Genomic DNA, 19501 nt, shown 5'->3' with positions numbered 1-19501 from the left:
CCAGGCATGGACAATCAGTTTGCAGATCTCCTCAGCAGGATGCAGCAACAAGCCCAGGAATGAGAACTCCACCCACACACGTCCTTCACTAGTACTTTCAAAAGTGGGGAACACCCCAAATAGACCTCTTTGCCACAGCAGAAAATACCAAACTGCCACAACTTTGAGTCTAGATACCCACACACTCAGTTCAAGGGCAATGCTCTGTGGATGAATTGGGTAGGGATATTTGCTTACGCTTTTCCATCTCTGCCACTCATTCCATTTCTAGTTCACAATTTGAGGCAAACCTCTCTCAACATGATCCTTGTAGATCCCACATGGGCATGTCAGATGTGGTTCACAACACTTCTGTATCTATCAGTATTTCCAAAAGAGATGCTTCCCATCAGACAGGACTTTCTCACTCACAAATCAAGTACAGATAAGGCATCCAGACCCCAAAACTCTCAACCTTGCAATATGGCTCCTGAGGTCATGGAGTTCGGTTACTTAAATCTACAACCAGAATGCGTGGACATTCTAAAAGAGGCACGTAAACCTACAACCAGAAAGTGTTATGCTGCAAAATGGAAACATTTTGTATGCTACTGTGGACCTAAGCACATTGATCAGTCCAAGACATTGTTTGTTATCTGCTACGTTTACAAAAAGCAAACTTAGCATACTCATATATTCATCTTCATTTAGCAACTATAGCTGTTTATCTCCAAAACAGACAACACATCTCTAGATTAAGAAAGTATTCCTATTAGCAAAGCCTTCATGAAAGGTCTCAAAAGAGTCATTCCACCCAGGGTACCTCCATTACCAACCTGGAACCTTAATATTGTCCTTACTAGGCTCATGGGTCCACCTTTTGAGCCAATGCATGCATGCCCTTTGCAATTCCTTTTATGGAAAGTGTTTTTTTAGTAGCTATCACTTCCCTAAGACGTGTAAGTGAACTCCAGTCTCTAACCTCAGAAGAACCGTTAATCCAAATACACAGAGATAGAGTAGTTCTTCGATCAAACCCTAAATTCCTTTCAAAAGTAATTTCACAATTCCATATCAACAAATCAATTGTATTATCAGTCTTTTTCCCACAGCCAGACTGAGTTGCAGAGAGAGCTCTTCACACACTTGATGTTAAAAGGGCTCTCGCATTATATTGACAGAACCAAACAGTTTAGGAAATCTAAACAACTTTTTGTAGCATTTTCATTGCCTCAGTAAGGCAACCCAATATTAAAAAAATGGTATAGCCACATGGATATTCAAAATTGCGATGCTAACACAACAGTTACCTACTATCCGCTACGCACACTCCACTAGGAAAAAGGGTGCTTCTATGGCTTTTCGAGGTAACATCCCAATAGCAGACATATGTAATGCTGCTACTTGGTCTACACAACATACATTTACTAAATACTATTGTATAGATGTTTTAGCACACCAACAGACCAATGTTGGCCATGCAGTGCTCAGAACACTATTTCAAGCAACCCCAACTCTTACAGGCTAGCCACTGCTTATTTGTAGGGACTGCTTTACAGTCTAGGGACTGCTTTACAGGCTATGCAAAGCATGTGTGTCTACAGCCACATATGCCATTGAACGGAAAATGTTACTTACCCAGTAGACATATGTTTTTGCTATGTAGTGCTGTAGATTTGCATGTGCCCTCCCTCCTCCCTGGATGCCTGTCGCCGTTGTATTTGCATTGTCATATAAATATTGTACATATGTAAATACATGGCATGGCGATTTCTCTTTACTCTCTATACACTCCTTACCTCACCCGTCGGCAGAAAACAATCTAACAAAGGACTTGATACCCATGCACACTATCACCGAGAGAAGGAGTCACTTGATCCCGTGACCCGAAAAGATTCTTTGAACAACACTCCAGACCCAACACTAGATGGCGGACTTATGCAAAGCATGTGAATCTACAGCACTACATGCTAAGAACATATGTCTACTGGGTAACCTTTTCCTTCTCCTCAAAACCCTCTCCAAGCCGTGTTACTCAACACATTCAAAACAATCCGCCTGTACATGATAAAAGTCTTTTATTAGAGACTTCTTCTTCTGGCCAGCCAATCCAGGAACACATTCAGGAGTATCCACATCTCAACCTCCAACTTTGATTACAGTATATCCAGCAGCAACTCCTAAAAAACATAAGCCTGAGAAAATAAAATCAGGTATGTTGCCTTTCCTATAGGAGTGTCTAGTGACTGAGATGAGGACCACTTGAAGATGCAAACGATTATGATAGAAGTAAATCTCCTTATTTTGATGATGACGATGGTGATGCAAATGCATCCCCACTAGAAAATCCAGGATCTTTGACCAGAGATTCAGATTGGAATGATTTTCTAATTGAGAGTGCAAGCCCTGGAAAATGTCAGGCACTAGTTGAGAAGTCATCCCATCATTTAAGTTTCCCGCATTCTTATGAGAAAAAAGACATGCTTTCTTATTCATTTCAAAGAAGAAGCTCAGAGAAGTGCTAGATCTATTCCTACTTTAGAACATCTCTCGGAAGAGGGTCTCGTCACAATGAAGAACCCAGCAAAAATCACTACAGTATAATGCCACAAGCTCAGCATCAGTTTGTGTTTTAAATCAGGTCCTGTCTAAGTCATCTCTGCTCCGTGCAGCTGAGGTCTAGAAACCCTTTTACTCTTTGTACTGTGCCCACTGATGAGGAAGGCTGTAAAGACGAATCCATGGGGAAAAGGGTTAATGTTTTGACTGTAGACGCAGTAAAGGTTCCCAACGCATTAGCCATACTGCTGAGATTAGACACACAACTGTGGAGTGGTATAGCACCACTAATGTAGAAATTGCCAGAAGTGGATAAGAACAAAGCAAAGGGAATTTTTTAAGATGGAAGATAAAGCATCTGCTTTCTCAGTTGATGCAACAGTGGATGCACCAACATGTGCCTTTAGGCAAATGGGAAACTCTAATGTAATGCAAAGATATGACTGGCTTAAGAGCGCATCATTCAGGTTATAAGTCCAGTTAGGAGTCATGGACATGCACTTAGATGGGACTAACATCTGTGGACAAAAAGTCAATGGGACATTACAAGGAATAAAGACTGACACTCGAAACAGCAAGATCCTTAGGAGTGTGTCAAAATACGCTGCTTTACAAAGATTGCAGGTGCTAAGGTAAAATAAATCCCAGTGTCTAATCATTTTTTCAACCATTCAGAGAGTATGTAGCAGGCTGACAACAGCTAAGGTGAAAGAAATGGCAGAGGTCCTATTCTAACAACAAGGGGAACAGACGAAGAGGAAATCAATCCTCAAAATACAACTCAAAAGGAAGAAAGAAGTGAATTTCCGGCACAGAATTGCTCTATTTCAAAGAAACTGGCAACATATTACTACTGGCATATTGGTGTTAGACATTGTTCATCAAGACTATGCCCTAGAATCTGTTGAAAAACCACCATCTTTTCTACTAAGGAAGGAGAAACACACATACCTACAATACCTATTGTTGTACATATCCTAATTACTCAACAAGAAAGCCAAAAAAGAAGTGTAGACCTGGAGGATATGTATTTCAACATCCCAATCATGTAAGGCGCAGAGGATGCCTTTGTTTTTTGGTTGCTGGTCACCACTACCAGTTCACAGCGTTGCCTTTTAGCCTGAGGTCAACATCTCACATCTTCACCCTTTGCCTAGCATCAGTTGCTGGCTTTATAAAATGAAAGGGAGCTACGGTTTATCCATATTTGGAAGTCTGACTGATAAGAGCAAAACTCATCATGGGGAGTAGCCAAGATGGCGACCAAGACAGATGTGCAGGTAAGTTAGCTCCACAGCGTGTGAACTCCTCCATGCTTCTTGACCATGTACAGCACCCTTACCAGGGCACCGTGGATCAGGAACTGTGAGAAAGTAGCCTCTTTCTAGCCTTGTTACCCCCACTTTTGGCCTGTTTGTGAGTATATGTCAGGTGTTTTCACTGTCTCACTGGGATCCTGCTAGCCAGGGCCCAGTGCTCATAGTGAAAACCCTATGTTTTCAGTATGTTTGTTATGTGTCACTGGAACCCTGCTAGTCAGGACCCCAGTGCTCATAAGTTGTGACCTATATGTATGTGTTCCCTGTGTGATGCCTAACTGTCTCACTGAGGCTCTGCTAACCAGAACCTCAGTGGTTATGCTCTCTCTGTACAAATTGTCACTAACAGGCTAGTGACCAATTTCACCAATTTACATTGGCATACTGGAACACCCTTATAATTCCCTAGTATATGGTACTGAGGTACCCAGGGTATTGGGGTTCCAGGAGATCCCTATGGGCTGCAGCATTTCTTGTGCCACCCATAGGGAGATCTGACAATTCTTACACAGGCCTGCCAGTGCAGCCTGAGTGAAATAACGTCCACGTTATTTCACAGCCATTTACCACTGCACTTAAGTAACTTATAAGTCACCTATATGTCTAACCTTTACCTGGTAAAGGTTGGGTGCTAAGTTACTTAGTGTGTGGGCACCCTGGCACTAGCCAAGGTGCTCCCACATTGTTCAGGGCAAATTCCCCGGACTTTGTGAGTGCGATGACACCATAACACGCGTGCACTATACATATGTCACGACATATGTATAGCGTCACAATGGTAACTCCGAACATGGCCATGTAACATGTCTAAGATCATGGAATTATCATCCCAATGCCATTCTGGCATTGGGGAGACAATTCCATGATCCCCCGAGTCTCTATCTCAGACCCGGGTACTGCCAAACTACCTTTCCCGGGGTTTCCCTGCAGCTGCTGCTGCTGCCAACCCCTCAGACAGGTTTCTGCCCTCCTGGGGTCCAGCCAGGCTTGGCCTAGGAAGGCAGAACAAAGGACTTCCTCAGAGAGAGGGTGTTACACCCTCTCCCTTTGGAATAAGGTGTCAGGGCTGGGGAGGAGTAGCTTCCCCCAGCCTCTGGAAATGCTTTGATGAGCACAGATGGTGCCCATCTCTGCATAAGCCAGTCTGCACTGGTTCAGGGATCCCTCAGCCCTGCTCTGGCGCGAAACTGGACAAAGGAAAGGGGAGTGACCACTCCCCTGACCTGCACCTCCCCTGGGAGGTGCCCAGAGCTCCTCCAGTGTGCTCCATACCTCTGCCATCTTGGAAACAGAGGTGCTGCTGGCACACTGGACTGCTCTGAGTGGCCAGTGCCAGCAGGTGACATCAGAGACTCCTTCTGATAGGCTCCTTCAGGTGTTGCTGGCCTATCCTCTCTCCTAAGTAGCCAAACCTCCTTTTCTGGCTATTTAGGGTCTCTGCTTTAGGGAATTCCTTAGATAACAAATGCAAGAGCTCATCAGAGTTCCTCTGCATCTCTCTCTTCACCTTCTGCCAAGGAATCAACTGCTGACCACGCTGGAAGCCTGCAAAACTGCAACAAAGTAGCAAAGACGACTACTGCGACCTTGTAACGCTGATCCTGCCGCCTTCTCGACTGGTTTCCTGGTGGTGCATGCTGTGGGGGTAGTCTGCCTCCTCTCTGCACTAGAAGCTCTGAAGAAATCTCCCGTGGGTCGACGGAATCTTCCCCCTGCAACCGCAGGCACCAAAGAACTGCATCACCGGTCCTCTGGGTCTCCTCTCAGCGCGACGAGCGAGGTCCCTTGAACTCGGACAACTCTGTCCAAGTGACTCCCACAGTCCAGTGACTCTTCAGTCCAAGTTTGGTGGAGGTAAGTCCTTGCCTCCTCACGCTAGACTGCATTGCTGGGAACCGCGTGTTTTGCAGCTACTCCGGCTCCTGTGCACTCTTCCAGGATTTCCTTTGTGCACAGCCAAGCCTGGGTCCCCGGCACTCTAACCGGCATTGCACGACCTCCTGAGTTGTCCTCCGGCTTCGTGGGACCCTTGTGTGCAACTTCGGGTGAGCTCCGGTTCACTCCACTTCGTAGTGCCTGTTCTGGCACTTCTGCGGGTGCTGCTTGCTTCTGAGTGGGCTCTTTGTCTTGCTGGACGCCCCCTTTGTCTCCTCACGCAATTGGCGACATACTGGTCCCTCCTGGGCTACAGCAGTATCCAAAAACCTTAACCGCGACCCTTGCAGCTAGCAAGGCTTGTTTGCGGTCTTTTTGCACGGAAACACCTCTGCACGACTCTTCACGACGTGGGACATCCATCCTCCAAAGGGGAAGTTTCTAGCCCTTGTCGTTCTTGCAGAATCCACAGCTTCTACCATCCGGTGGCAGCTTCTTTGCACCCACAGCTGGCATTTCCTGGGCATCTGCCCACTCCCGACTTGATCGTGACTTTTGGACTTGGTCCCCTTGTTCCACAGGTACTCTCGTCAGGAAATCCATTGTTGTTGCATTGCTGGTGTTGGTCTTCTTTGCAGAATTCCCCTATCACGACTTCTGTGCTCTTTGGGGAACTTAGGTGCACTTTGCACCCACTTTTCAGGGTCTTGGGGTGGGCTATTTTACTAACCCTCACTGTTTTCTTACAGTCCCAGCAACCCTCTACAAGGTCACATAGGTTTGGGGTCCATTCGTGGTTCGCATTCCACATCTAGAGTATATGGTTTGTGTTGCCCCTATCCCTATGTGCCCCCATTGCATTCTATTGTGACTATACATTGTTTGCACTGTTTTCTATTGCTATTACTGCATATTTTGGTATTGTGTACATATATCTTGTGTATATTTGCTATCCTCATACTGACGGTACTCACTGAGATACTTTGGCATATTGTCATAAAAATGTACCTTTATTTTTAGTATATCTGTGTATTGTGTTTTCTTATGATATTGTGCATGTGACACTAGTGGTACTGTAGGAGCTTCACTCGTCTCCTAGTTCAGCCGAAGCTGCTCTGCTAATCTACCTTTTCTATCAGCCTAAGCTGCTAGACACCCCTCTACACTAATAAGGGATACCTGGGCCTGGTGCAAGGTGTAAGTACCCCTTGGTACTCACTACAAGCCAGTCCAGCCTCCTACAGGAACCCCCACCCCAATCTCTCTCCCAGAATGGATGGGGACTAGAAGGAGCCATTGCCCCTGAACCATCGCCGGAGACAGCATCGGCAGAGGTCCTGAGGCCTGCGGGGCTATGATAGCAAAGACTGGGCCTGTGGAAGGTGGTGAAGGGATCACTTCAGGCCCCCTTTGGATCCGATTGGTGCGGTGCCACCTCCATAGCACAACATGCGGGTCGCCACATGACTGGCAAACTGCAGTGGCCACAGGTACCTAGTGGTGACATCTAAAGGCCCCATGTACAGAGGATGGTGTAGTGCTCAGGATTGCGCTGCCTGGGCTGTCAGGTAAGCAGTGAGGCTCGCATGGGTTAGATAATGGTTCTGACGTGGTACCTTTTGACAAAGGGAACCCCCTTCCATCTGCAGGGCCCGCCAATTCGCCGAGTGAATTGTTGGAGACCACGGTCATCATTTGAGACCAAGGAGGCCAAACTGTGGGGACTCTGAGCCCCAGGGTGTACCATCTCTGCACAGAAGCAGGCCCAGGGCTGTGTCAGGAGCAGATTGTTTGGGAGGCTGACTGTAGTGCCGGTGGTGGCACGTCTTTTCAACTGTAGACACTGTGATCATGTACTGCAAGTGTCCAGAACCAAAGGTCCATGGCAGATACAAAATGGGACTGTCTGCATTTATCCCAACTATAGTCCAAAGTGCAAAGACTCAAAGTCCTTTCTGGCTGTAAAAAGAAAACTGCAAAATTGTGAACTTAATTATGTGTATGAAGCCAAACTGCAGGTCTCTGATGCCACCAGGTCTCATTACTTTTTGATGCCGAAAGCTGAATGTGAATGGCTCAAAACCAAGGGGGTCCCGCATTTGAACTCAGACGATACGGGATGCACTAACATCACTCTAGGCGATCCAAAAAAACAATGACGCTGGGAACTACAGAGCAGACACACAAAGGAATAGGCAATGCGGATGAGAGCACAGACGGTTAATGAACTTACATGTTGCTCTAGCCTGGAGCTGATCTCAACTTGTAGTGCCACAAGTTCACTTAGAGTATCCATGGATGAGGCTCTTGTCAAATGTTATTTGAGACTAATCATCCTGTATCATTTCACACCGTGGTGCAATCCGGCTGCTGGGTGGGGTGGGCACGCACATGTAGGTATTGAATACTGGATGGTTGCTAGGTATGGGAAGGTGAACCTTTAAGACTGTATGGTGTAGCGAGCTGCTGCCCCGTATGGGCACACGACACAGAGGTCATACGGCACCCCTCCGGGGACTTAAATGTACCAGTTTGTAAGTTTATTGTTTATTGTTTCTTGGAATGATCAGGGGACTACGTGCTGCAATACACAAAATCACACACACATACTAATGAGATTTAATGTACTAGCCTGGAATGCAAGGGGTATGACAACACTGAAATTGAGCCATCAAATCCATACCTATCTAAAACGCAGACAGATTGACATAGCTTTCCTACAGGACACCCATATGACAGTGCTGGAATCATCCTGCCTCTTAAAAACATTGAGAGGCCAAATAGTGGGTACCACCTATTCAGCATATGCAAGCAGGGTCCTGATATGGATTGCACCCACGGTACCCCTAGTGATTAATAGCAGACTAACTGACACGAACAGCCGATATGCAGTGATAGAATGGACTTTGGATGGACCCCAACTTGCCTTGGTGACGTTCTACCCCCCTAACTACAACCACACTCAATTCTTTAACATTCTCCCTCCAATGCTCATACAGGACTTGGAGGCACCCTGTATCTTGGGGGTGGGGTGGGGGGGTTGGGCAGGTGGGGGGTGATTTTAACTTTTGCAATGGACTGGTCAACCGACCAAACCCCCACAACCCACAGTTGCTGGGTGCAGCTAGTGCCAGAACCATTGGGTTTCTGCAAGAGTGGCTGGGTCACAAACAACTGCATGATATATGGTGCACCATGCACCCTGAGGAGATGGATTTTTCACATTACTCAAATGTGCACTGCTTACACAATCTCATAGATCCGTTTTTTTTTGTGTGTTTTTTTTTGCAAAGCAGGGATGGTACTCTATGGGGTCATTATGACCTTGGCGGTCACCAGGCCACCACAGTCCAACCGGCGGCACCACCAGACTACCCGCTTGTAAACCGCTAGGGCCAGGGCAGCACTGCCAGCAGCACTGCCCTTGAGATTGAGTCCCCATCCGCCAGCCTGTCCATGTCGGTTTACCCCACCATGGAAAGGCTGGCAGAATGGGGACTCGGTGGGGCCCCTGAGGGACCCTGCACTGACCATGCACTTGGCATGGGCAGTGCAGGGTTCCCATGTACAGATCAGTCGCACATTCCACTGCCCGAATTACGGGCAGTGGAATGTGCGACACGTGCTGCTGCACCCACTGCACCACCACATTGCCGCCAGCCCCATTAGGAGTGGGCTACAATGTTAAGGCCCTGTTCCCTGCTGGGCCGGTGAGCAGGGAACTCAAATTAGGGCCGGTTGGGTTCAGGCCGCCCGTGTGGCCTGATGGCGGGATGACTTTGGCGGGCCCATGTCTCCAACCGTGAACACCTGCTGTTCAGATCACTGTCATTAAAGAAGGACCACTAGCCCAAGGCAAACGCATTATTGTTGTTTCTCCAATCCCAGCCCTTGAGGCTGTTATCAAAGCCAGCGTTCCTAACGCTAAAGCATTACATCCACGTTAGATTCAATGCTGGCTTTGATAACGTCTATGACAGCCACTGATGTAGACTACATTTTTTACCCAAAATTACGAACTCAAGAATTTGTGCAATATGAACAAGAATTCCCAGTTCCAGCAAATACACTGCCTGTTGATCAGTATCAAAGAGTAATGTACACCGATGGCTCAGCACAACCTGCATTTGGCACAAAACATCAATACTCTGCTGCTTGCACAGTCGTAAGAGACTATGTGGAGGATAATACATTTTCCTAAATTTTGGCAGAATTTACATTCCTGATTATGCATCATGCAAAAATTCTTTTTTTACGACTTAATACATACTGATTTTTCAAGTACATTTTGGACAGTCGAACACACGCATTCTCAGAGCATTGCAAACAGACATGCTTGCAGCACAACATTTACACACAAGGGACAACAAAACACATTTGGTCATCAGAGTAATTGTTGGTGCCATTGGTTTCACCTATGTAACTTTCAATGAGGGTGAGACAGTCCAATAGCATACAAATCACATTTGCACTCAGCAGCAGAACAATGCTTTGCTCCCACTGAGAAAATTCTCACTGATTGAGATACCTACAGGATGTATCTGTTCCAGTATTAGACGCACGTGAGGACTTAGAATGTGGCATCACCCTAGAGAAGGTCACGTCCGTCATGGCGAAGCTACGCTCTGGCAAAGTCCTAGGCCCTAATGGGTTCCCGGGCGAGCTGTTTAAGCAGTTTGGTGGGCTATTGGCCCCACATCTCCTCCGTATAGTCCTGGAGGCATGACAACAGGGAACTCTCCTCGATGATCTGAGGAGGGGTGAGATAGTTGTTATTCACAAGGAAGGAAGACCTATAGATTTATGTGCATCCTATAGACCAAATCCCTCCTAAGTGTAGAGGTAAAAGTTCTAGCTGCGGTGCTAGATAAACACCACCAAGGCGTTATAAATCCCCTGATCCACAGAAACCAATCTGGCTTCATGCCAGGATGCTACGATCTGAGATGCACACAGAACTGGCTGAGCGCAACACTGAAAGGCCTAGACCCACATGTATTCCTGGCCCTTGACGCGGAGAAGGCGTTCGATGCAGTGCATTGGCCCTTGTTGGAAGGTACTTTGGTGAGATTTGGGTTTGGCCCGCGATATCTGGAATGGGTGCGATTGTTATCCCGTGGCAGTAGTAAGCAAAAATGAGACCCTTTCATCTGAGTTCCCCATTGAAAGGGGCACTGGACAGGGCTGCCCCCGTCCCACTTGCTGTTTGCCCTTCCTATACAATCTTTGGTGTGCACAATCCGTACTTACCTTGGAATACTTGGGTTCAGACTGACGGAGTGGGAGATGGAGGAGGAACGCATTTGACTGTATGAGGATGACATACTCCTGTATGTCATGGAGCCCCTAGTGTCCCTCCCACGACTCTTCCACCTATTCGAGGATTATGGGAGCTACTCTGGTTCCATTGGGACAAATCCATCCTATATGCCCCGCAGAAAGAGACAGAAATCCACTCCCTACCAAGACCCATCTCCAATGCTCATGAGAGGGATTTAAGTACTATATATATATATATATATATATATATATATATATATATATATATATATATATATATACATATATATATATATGACTCATTGGGCAGACCTTCGCCATGCCAACAAACTGGGGAGGGTGATGAGCCTGCCGAACAGACATGGAATGATGAAGAGGCCTTCCTCTCACACTGATGGGGCGTGCAGCCATGTTTACAATGATCCCTCCCCCGAAGCTGCTATATGTTTACAGAATACATACTACTGGATCCCCCCTGGAGTTAACTTGGCGCAGGACATGCTCCTCTTTTTATGGGAAGGGAAACATCCTAGAATTGCTCTAAAAATGCCACAGTGTAATCAATGCAATAGCAGGGCTTGTCCCTCCGAGACTTACATGTGTACTACTGGGCAGCTCATCTTATTAACATCAATGATTGGATGTTTTGCCCAGGATACAACCCTACTTTAGACTGGAGAGACTGCAGTGGGAAGAGAAATCTTGTCTCCAATATCTCTATGGGGTGGAGGGCGACACCACTCAGGTGTCCCTCACTGCATGATCCAAGGTTAACACTCTACTAGAATGGTACTGATGACCCACGAGGGAGACCCCCCTGTAGGAGGGGCATTCGTTGCCAGAAATCAGAAAACTGACGGGCTTGTAGGCTTGGGACAGCATTGGTATTTCCAGAGTGGGGGTGTGATGGAGGGCAGGGATGTTATGCCTTTTACGTCCTTTCAAACAGAGTACACGCTTAGTAAGATACAGTTCCTGCACTATGCACACTTGCGACATGCATGGAGAGCAGATAACCTTCTTGGGGACTGGATACCAAGTACACCCCATTAGAAGGTAAATTGTTAATGAAGATATTAGATGAAAAGGCGGTGTCCATGACATATAAGGCCATAAATAACATAATGCCTGACGCCCTTCTTTGGTTATGTAGTTGCTGGTAGGCTGACCTGGGGGAACTAGAAGATGTGGATTGGGAAGCAGCATTGATGTTCCAACAAGAAGTAGCTGTTAGGTCGAGATTAAAACTGATCCAATTTAAGATTCTTCGTAGGATATACTATGACAGTCAATGTTTACATGCTATGTGGAAGGCACAACACCCAAATTGTTTGAGATGTCATGGGGACATTGGCCCCTTCCTACATACGATCAGGGGATATCCAGTGATTTAGGAATACTGGGCAGGGAGTGTGGGGGAACTTCAGGTGGTGTTATCAGAAAAGATCCCACTTGACCCCAAATTCAATCTCCTGGGATTTCCTAACGAAATTGACTTGCCCGTGCTAAGCTCTTGTTCAGTGGCCTTGGACTGGTGCTGGCCAAGAGGGACATTGCCCGTCTATGGGGCTCTGAGATAATGCTTGTTAAAATGTGCGCTTGTATGGTTCAGTGTCTGTGGGTTGTTATTGGGGGTTGGTGGGGGTACTGTACTTATTCCTCTTTACCTTTGGTGCTATACACATACTGATTTAACAATACGTGATAATTCTGTGGTTATGCTATAAGATTTATTAAAAAAAATATCAAAGGTAAGTGCATGTAGAAGAAGTAATAAATTTTGCATTTTAACTCCACATCTACTCTGTACACACCTTGAAGATATATATATATATACACACACACACACAGGACTTATATGTGCAGTTAAGTATACAAAATCTGTACTTATTTACCTTTCGATATTTAAGCCTCGATATTCTGGTCACTATATTTTGTGCTATCAAGATTTCCATCTCCAAATTCAGAGATCACACCCACTTATGGGGATGCTGCTCTAGAAATTGGAATTTTAGATAAATGCCGGCAAAATTGCTGCATGCAACTGTCAGTCTATAAACCCTAGGCAATCAGCTATTACATTTTAAATTCATACATTATCTTTATTACACCTGCCTTTATGCACAAATTTGAATCTCAAGTCAGTGACGATTGTTAAGGGTTTAGTCACCATATTTTGATTCTTTGCATTTGCCATGGTTCTCTCCTTCTGTACAAATATACTGGTCTAAAATAGTGGTAATAACAGCATAGCTGACCACACCCTGAGCCATACCCTACTACGGATGCTGCTGGAATATGTAATTGACATTCCCAAAAGAGCTAGAATTTGAATTTTATGTATTTATAAAGCGCATAAAACCAAAAGGCATCAAAGCACTAGAATAAGGCAAGTCAGTGCGAGGGGAGAACGCCGAAGACCCCCCGTCCAGAGAGGAACTACCACCAGACTTAAGATGATGAATATAGCCAGGTTTTTACCATCCTGTGAAAAATGTAATATAAACCCACACTCGTGACAGACTCAGGAAGAATATTCTACAACTTTGCAGCAGCTACCGAGAAGGCAGGTTTCCACCCCTCCCCTCCTCCCCCTTCAATCTGGCTTTGCAGAACCCAGGGATAACAAACTTTCTTTGTCCCGCTGATCTAAATAATCTACTAGGGGCAAACCAGTTGAAAGCGGTCCTAAAATAACCTGCACCCCTCTATTGGAGAACTTTGTACACCAGGCATACGGCTTTGAAGGTCACACGCTATCTAACCTGTAGCAGTAGGGAGGGGGGATCTCAAACCCTCCCTTATGGAGCAGGATTTCGGAGAGCCTAGAACCAGCCTAGCGGCTGCATTTTCAATCACTTTAAGTTTATTTAGTGAGTATTGGTTCGCATTCAGGTAAAGGGTGTTACAATTGTCAAGGCAAGATGTAATAAGCACCATGTGACCACTGCAACCCTAAGCTCTTGCGGTAAAAAGGGGAGTAATTTCTGAAGGGTCTTGATAATCAAAAAACAAGTACTCACCATTCTGTTGACCTGTATGTCAAAGTTCAGCGAATTGTCAAAGACCACTCCCAATCTTTTAGCTGGCACAGAAGTGATCCACAGCTCTAGGCCACCAGATAAAGTTATCTGCGCCAGAGACCACAATTTCTGTTTTTCCCCATTCATTTTAAGCTAGTTCTTCTTAATTTGTATGCTGACCTTGGCCTTTCAAGATCTAAATTTATTAGCCACATCATTCAGAGACAGAAATGATGATATGCGTTTCGTCAGCATAGAAAGAGTCTTGAAAGGACTCTTGCAGCAATAATGCTGATGTTGGTCGACTGCCAGGTGGCAGTGGCTTGAATGAAGTGCCCACTGTGGGTGAAAGATCAGCTAAAATATGCTGCTTTAAGTACTGAATATACAAAACATACACTACTTTTTTCCTGATGCATCGCTCCCAAGTATATCTGTCAGGTACTGAGGGAATATTTGCTAATAATATAGCCAAGCCATGAGAAACTATGTCTTCGCTATATGTCCCACCTACACCAGTCTTAAACATGATCTAGTAAATATTTAATATCATATATATATATATATATATATATATATATATATATATATATATATATATATATAGATTCCATCACATTGGTGAACATTACAGTTACTGGGGACATTTGCCTAATGGACAAAAATAACCATTTAATATGAACTCTTCCTATTTAATGACAAGTAAATTAGGGAGTTGCTGAGAAGGTTCTATGTCAACTATATATGAGAGCCCATGCTGCCTTTGTACGCGATAGTATATTGTGTTATGTCAACTTTAATAAAAGTACAAAAATAATAGAACTTTTCTGTATTTTCTTTCTGTCCCACCTCCTTTTTTCAATGCTCAGAACTGCTTTGAGCTGTACATCCCAGACAATAAAGACCAAGTAATCAAAGCTTGCAAGACCGAGGCTGATGGCCGAGTGGTGGAAGGTAATCACACTGTGTATCGGATCTCTGCACCCACAACTGAAGAGAAAGAAGAGTGGATAAAATGCATCAAGTGAGTGATACTCTTGTCACATTGACTGTATATAAACGTCCACTTGAGTCTTCTACAACTCAAAAATTTAACATGGAGCATCAGATACACTATGTAATAATGGGAATCTCAATTATTTATAAACTATAGTAATCTCCTCTGCCCTTACATAATCCTAGAACACATTTTTTAAATATACAAAATGCATGTTTTTCAAAATTATTGTTCTGTAAGAATCCATTTAGCAAATTAAGTCATGATAAAGAACAGTGAACTAGAAACACTACTCCAGCAAGTTAGGCTTGAAAATAAAAAAACAACGCTAAGAATACTTTGCATCTACCTGGACTGCTCAAGTCTAAGAGGCTGATCTGGCTAATTTTGGGATTCTGGGAGGTACCCTAGCCCCTCATAAATCGCAGTGAGTGAGGCAAGTAGTTAAATTTCAAGTCACTGATCAGTAATTCAAAACATCCATAACTTTCAGAAGTCTTTTTTTCTGTTGGATTGAATGCTCATTTTTGTCGAGGTTTTTCATGTTCCCTCATCGTCTTTTCACATTAATTGCCTTCTGTTTTTCACAAAGATTAGGAAATGTTTTCAATGGATTCTCAGGTGGTGTTTGTTCCTTCATCTATGCTCCAAGTCTTTATTCCTGCTGTCCTTCACAGGTGTTTTTCCAGTGGTGGGAAAATGTCTAACTATAACATATATGTGGACTGCCTGTTACATTAACTCCATGAAAGAGATATCTTTTTTGAAAAGATTGAAGAATGGCCATTAAGCTTGCTTTGAGAGCCAAGCAATTATAGCTGTGTGAGAAATTGGGTTGTTGGTTGACTGGGCTGCGAGCCTGGACAAGCAACAGCCACAGTCCCTTGCAGGGTGAACGACAAAGTCACTACATTAACCTGTGCTTAACCCTGGGTAGCTTGGAACAAAAAGCAGCCAGGATCAACTTAGAGGCAATGAGTAAAGTATTTATGCAGCACACAAACAGTAATGAAGTGAAAACACAACACAATAAAATATCCCAAACAAATTTAGAAAAATAGAGTACATTTTAATAAATTATCTGACACAAAAATCCATCAGTAGAACTGTGGTTATGAGTTTTCAAGGCTTAAGGTTCAAAATAGTGCTTAAAGTAGAATAGTGTCAACTGCATACATCTCGTCACGCTAGACCAGGGCAAAGTCAAAAGTTTAGGCTGACCACGATGGAGCGCAGGCTGGATACACAAAGTGAGTTCGGCCTGATCAGAGCTTACCTTCAGACATTAACTTTTTTTTAAGAGACAGTATCTGAGAAGGTAGAAGTTCAGCAGATCGCGGCTGCAGAAGTGCCCGAGGCGGAACCATTGTTGTTGGATAGCCATGGAGCGAAGCAGCGGTGAAGGTTTTTACCTTCGGACTTAGTTGCTGTAGTGCTTTCCTCTTATCTAGTTTCTAAGCACTAACATAACACAACAGAAATGCACTTCTGAGGTCAAAGAAGACTTTTATTGTTGTTAATTCTTCCCCAACCACAATATTTATGAATGACGAATTAGTAGCTTTCAAGTCCGCGTTAATCAAACAAAATATATCAGTTTGCAATATACACAGCAGGTTATATTTATAAGATATTGAATGCAAAGCAAAACAAATACTTCACCGTGTGGGAAACTATTTACAGCTTCATCTTTCTAAGGTCTGCAAGCTGATGACCCCTGTCAGCCGCGAGAAAGAGATTCATCTACCCACACGGGATTGCTGGCAGCTGGCGCCAAGCTCCAGCACGAGGTCCGGCAGATTCGAATCTGACTCTCTGCAGCCTGTTACATTCGTTACAAAGGTGTGCCCCCTCCTCTCAGACCTGGGAAACTGAGCAAGCCTTTTGGAGACTGGCCAGGTCTCCAAGACTACTCCTGTTCCCAAGCTCAAGCGAAGAAAAACAACACCCATGTACTCTCTCTTATCATGTCTAGTCTACTGTGAGAAAAACATCTTGGTTCTCTGGTGCAAAAACACAGCTTGGAAAAATACAGCTTGGATTATCAACTGCAATGTCTAACTCCACGTTAAAGGCAATAGGCAGCTAACCTAAATATCAAATGCAATGTCTAGTGTCATGTCAAAGCCAATAGGCATCTAAGCTGAATACAAAATGCAATGTCTTATATCATGTCAAAAGCCCATAGGCAGCTGAGCTGAATACAAAATGCAATGTATAATATCATGTCAAAGCCAATAGGCAGTTAAGCTGAATACAAAATGCAATATATAATATCATGTCAAAGCCCATAGGCAGAATATCTAATAGCATGTCAAAGTCAATAGGCAGCTAAATTGAATACATCATGTCAAAGCCAATAGGAATGCAATGTCAAAGCCAATAGGCGGCTAGACTGGATACAGCATGTCAAAGCCAATAGGCAGAATACAGAATGTAATGGCTAATGCAATGTCAAAGCCCATAGGCGGCTAAACTGAATACAGAAAGTAATGGCTAATGCAATGTCAAAGCCCATAGGCGGCTAAACTGGATACAGCATGTCAAAGCCAATAGGCAGAATACAGAATGTAATGGCTAATGCAATGTCAAAGCCCATAGGCGGCTAAACTGAACAAAACATACCATGTGCTACTGGTGAACATTGAGCAACTAATATGCGCAGTGGTGAAACACAAAGTCATTGGTCAAAACAAAACTTAACAAATGGCAGTACAGTTGCTGAGATGGAAGTCAAAAATCTCCAGTGGGACAAGGCAGAAGGATGTAGCCGAAGACAGTTCCACGCGGTCAGATACTCTTTTGGTGACGGACCACTGAAATGGATTTTCAGCTGTGGAGAACATCATAGCGGAAGAGACTGCAAAGTCAGTCTGACCAGCAGTGCATCTCGGGCGGATAAGCGAGCAGGTTGGTCCCAGACTCTCTGAGCACTTTTTGGTAAAATTGTGTTTAGATCCTCAGTTTTGGAAATTGGCCATCTGGTCACGTTTAGCAACTTAACGAAGGGTCCAGGAGTTTATGGAGACCTCTTTGGGATTTAGAACTCACTCAGGCTGGATCCAGGTGCAAGTTCAAAACGGTGGGAGCCTGTTATGTCCCTGTGGCTTTGAGCAGGAGGCCAACAAACGCCATTGGAGTCTCTTCTGAAAGTCCTGGGTGCAGATGACAATGCAGGCCTCAACAGGAGGGCTGGCCTCTGAGGGTTCAAGGCAGGCTCCAGGCAGCAAAACAGTTCTTCCAGGTACAGCAGCAGTTTGGCAGAGTGCACAGCAGCCACTGCAGCAGGCAGTCCTCTGAGAGTCCTTCCTCATGTCCAGTAGTGAACTGAAGAGTGAGTCTGAGAGTCCTATTTTTATACCCTTGTGTGATGCTTCTAGAAGGTGGTAGAAGTTTCTGAAAAGTTTCTTGGACATTCTGGTAGTTTCGTCCCTCCCCAGCTCCAAGCTGACTGCACTGACAATACAGGGTCATTAACTCAATTGTGAGGAGATGGAACAAAGCCTATTCAGGTACAAGTAGGGCTGTGCTCAGCTCCATCCGTCCCCTCCCATCTTGCCAGTTGATGGGCTATTCATGCTCTGCTAATCCCACTATTGTGTGATGGGGGATTCACAAAGTCTTGTCAGTTACACCCAGCCATGTTACCTAATACAGGCTGCCGGGCACAGAGGGCTAAGGAAAGAAAAATGACAACTTTCTAAAAGTGGCATTTTCAAACTTGTAATGATCAATTTGACTTTACCATTAAAGATGATTTATTATTACAAGTTCATAGGTAACAAACATGACATCTCTTCCTCCTCTCATTTAGGAGTTACAGCTTATTAGATGTAGTAAGGAATTCCCAATGTTATCCTTTGGGAGGGAGGCATCACAGTTGGGGGGGAAACAAATTAGGGAGTTTTTTTTGTTTACTGCCAGAACATGTAAAACTTAAAAGTATATGCCATAACATTTTTGGGCAAACTATCTTTATTGAATTTTTACAGGGCACAATACTGTACAGAGGTAATGCAGCTGAAGGAAGTCATTTAACATGACTTCAGGGTGTTAATAACACAAACAGTTGCTGTGAAAACATTACTGCTAAAAAAATAATCATGGTCTAACGTATCATTGTTAGTAGTTTTAGCAAATCTAGTGCCCAGCATTATCCCCCCTCAAACCTTTAAAAAAATCCTGAAAATAATCCATGAGAGAAAGTATTGAAATCATAGTGGTGCCATATGTAGGGAGTGATTTGGTGGAGCTAGGGTTTTGTAGGAGTGAGCACAGGTCATAGGGGGTGACCTTCAGGTCTTCTGGGAGGATCAGAATTAAAAGAGATGCAGTGCTCTCATGTGAGTGGGACAGGCTGCAAGTGGGAGTACCTCCGATATGAAAGTAACTAGTGCCCCCTATTGATGTTCAAAATTCTTGTGTTTATCCTGTAGGATGTCTGCCATTCTTTCCATCGTCAGTGCTTG

General features: G+C 44.5%; 1 protein-coding gene across 3 annotated transcripts in view; it reads left to right on the top strand.

Annotated features, from left to right (window-relative positions):
• CYTH1 (cytohesin 1) overlaps positions 1 to 19501 on the top strand; it is a 670960-nt gene that overhangs the window by 613100 nt on the left and 38359 nt on the right. For all 3 annotated transcript variants that reach the window (XM_069199671.1, XM_069199670.1, XM_069199672.1), the window contains exon 12: positions 14905 to 15059. In XM_069199671.1, the coding sequence (XP_069055772.1) occupies positions 14905 to 15059 (155 nt within the window). The remainder of the gene's footprint in view (positions 1 to 14904; positions 15060 to 19501) is intronic.

Source organism: Pleurodeles waltl, chromosome 7 (genome assembly GCF_031143425.1).
Source record: "Pleurodeles waltl isolate 20211129_DDA chromosome 7, aPleWal1.hap1.20221129, whole genome shotgun sequence".
NCBI classification, from domain to species: Eukaryota; Metazoa; Chordata; class Amphibia; order Caudata; family Salamandridae; genus Pleurodeles; species Pleurodeles waltl.
Note: the sequence above shows the minus strand (reverse complement) of the source record. Positions and strands in the feature narration are given on the sequence as shown.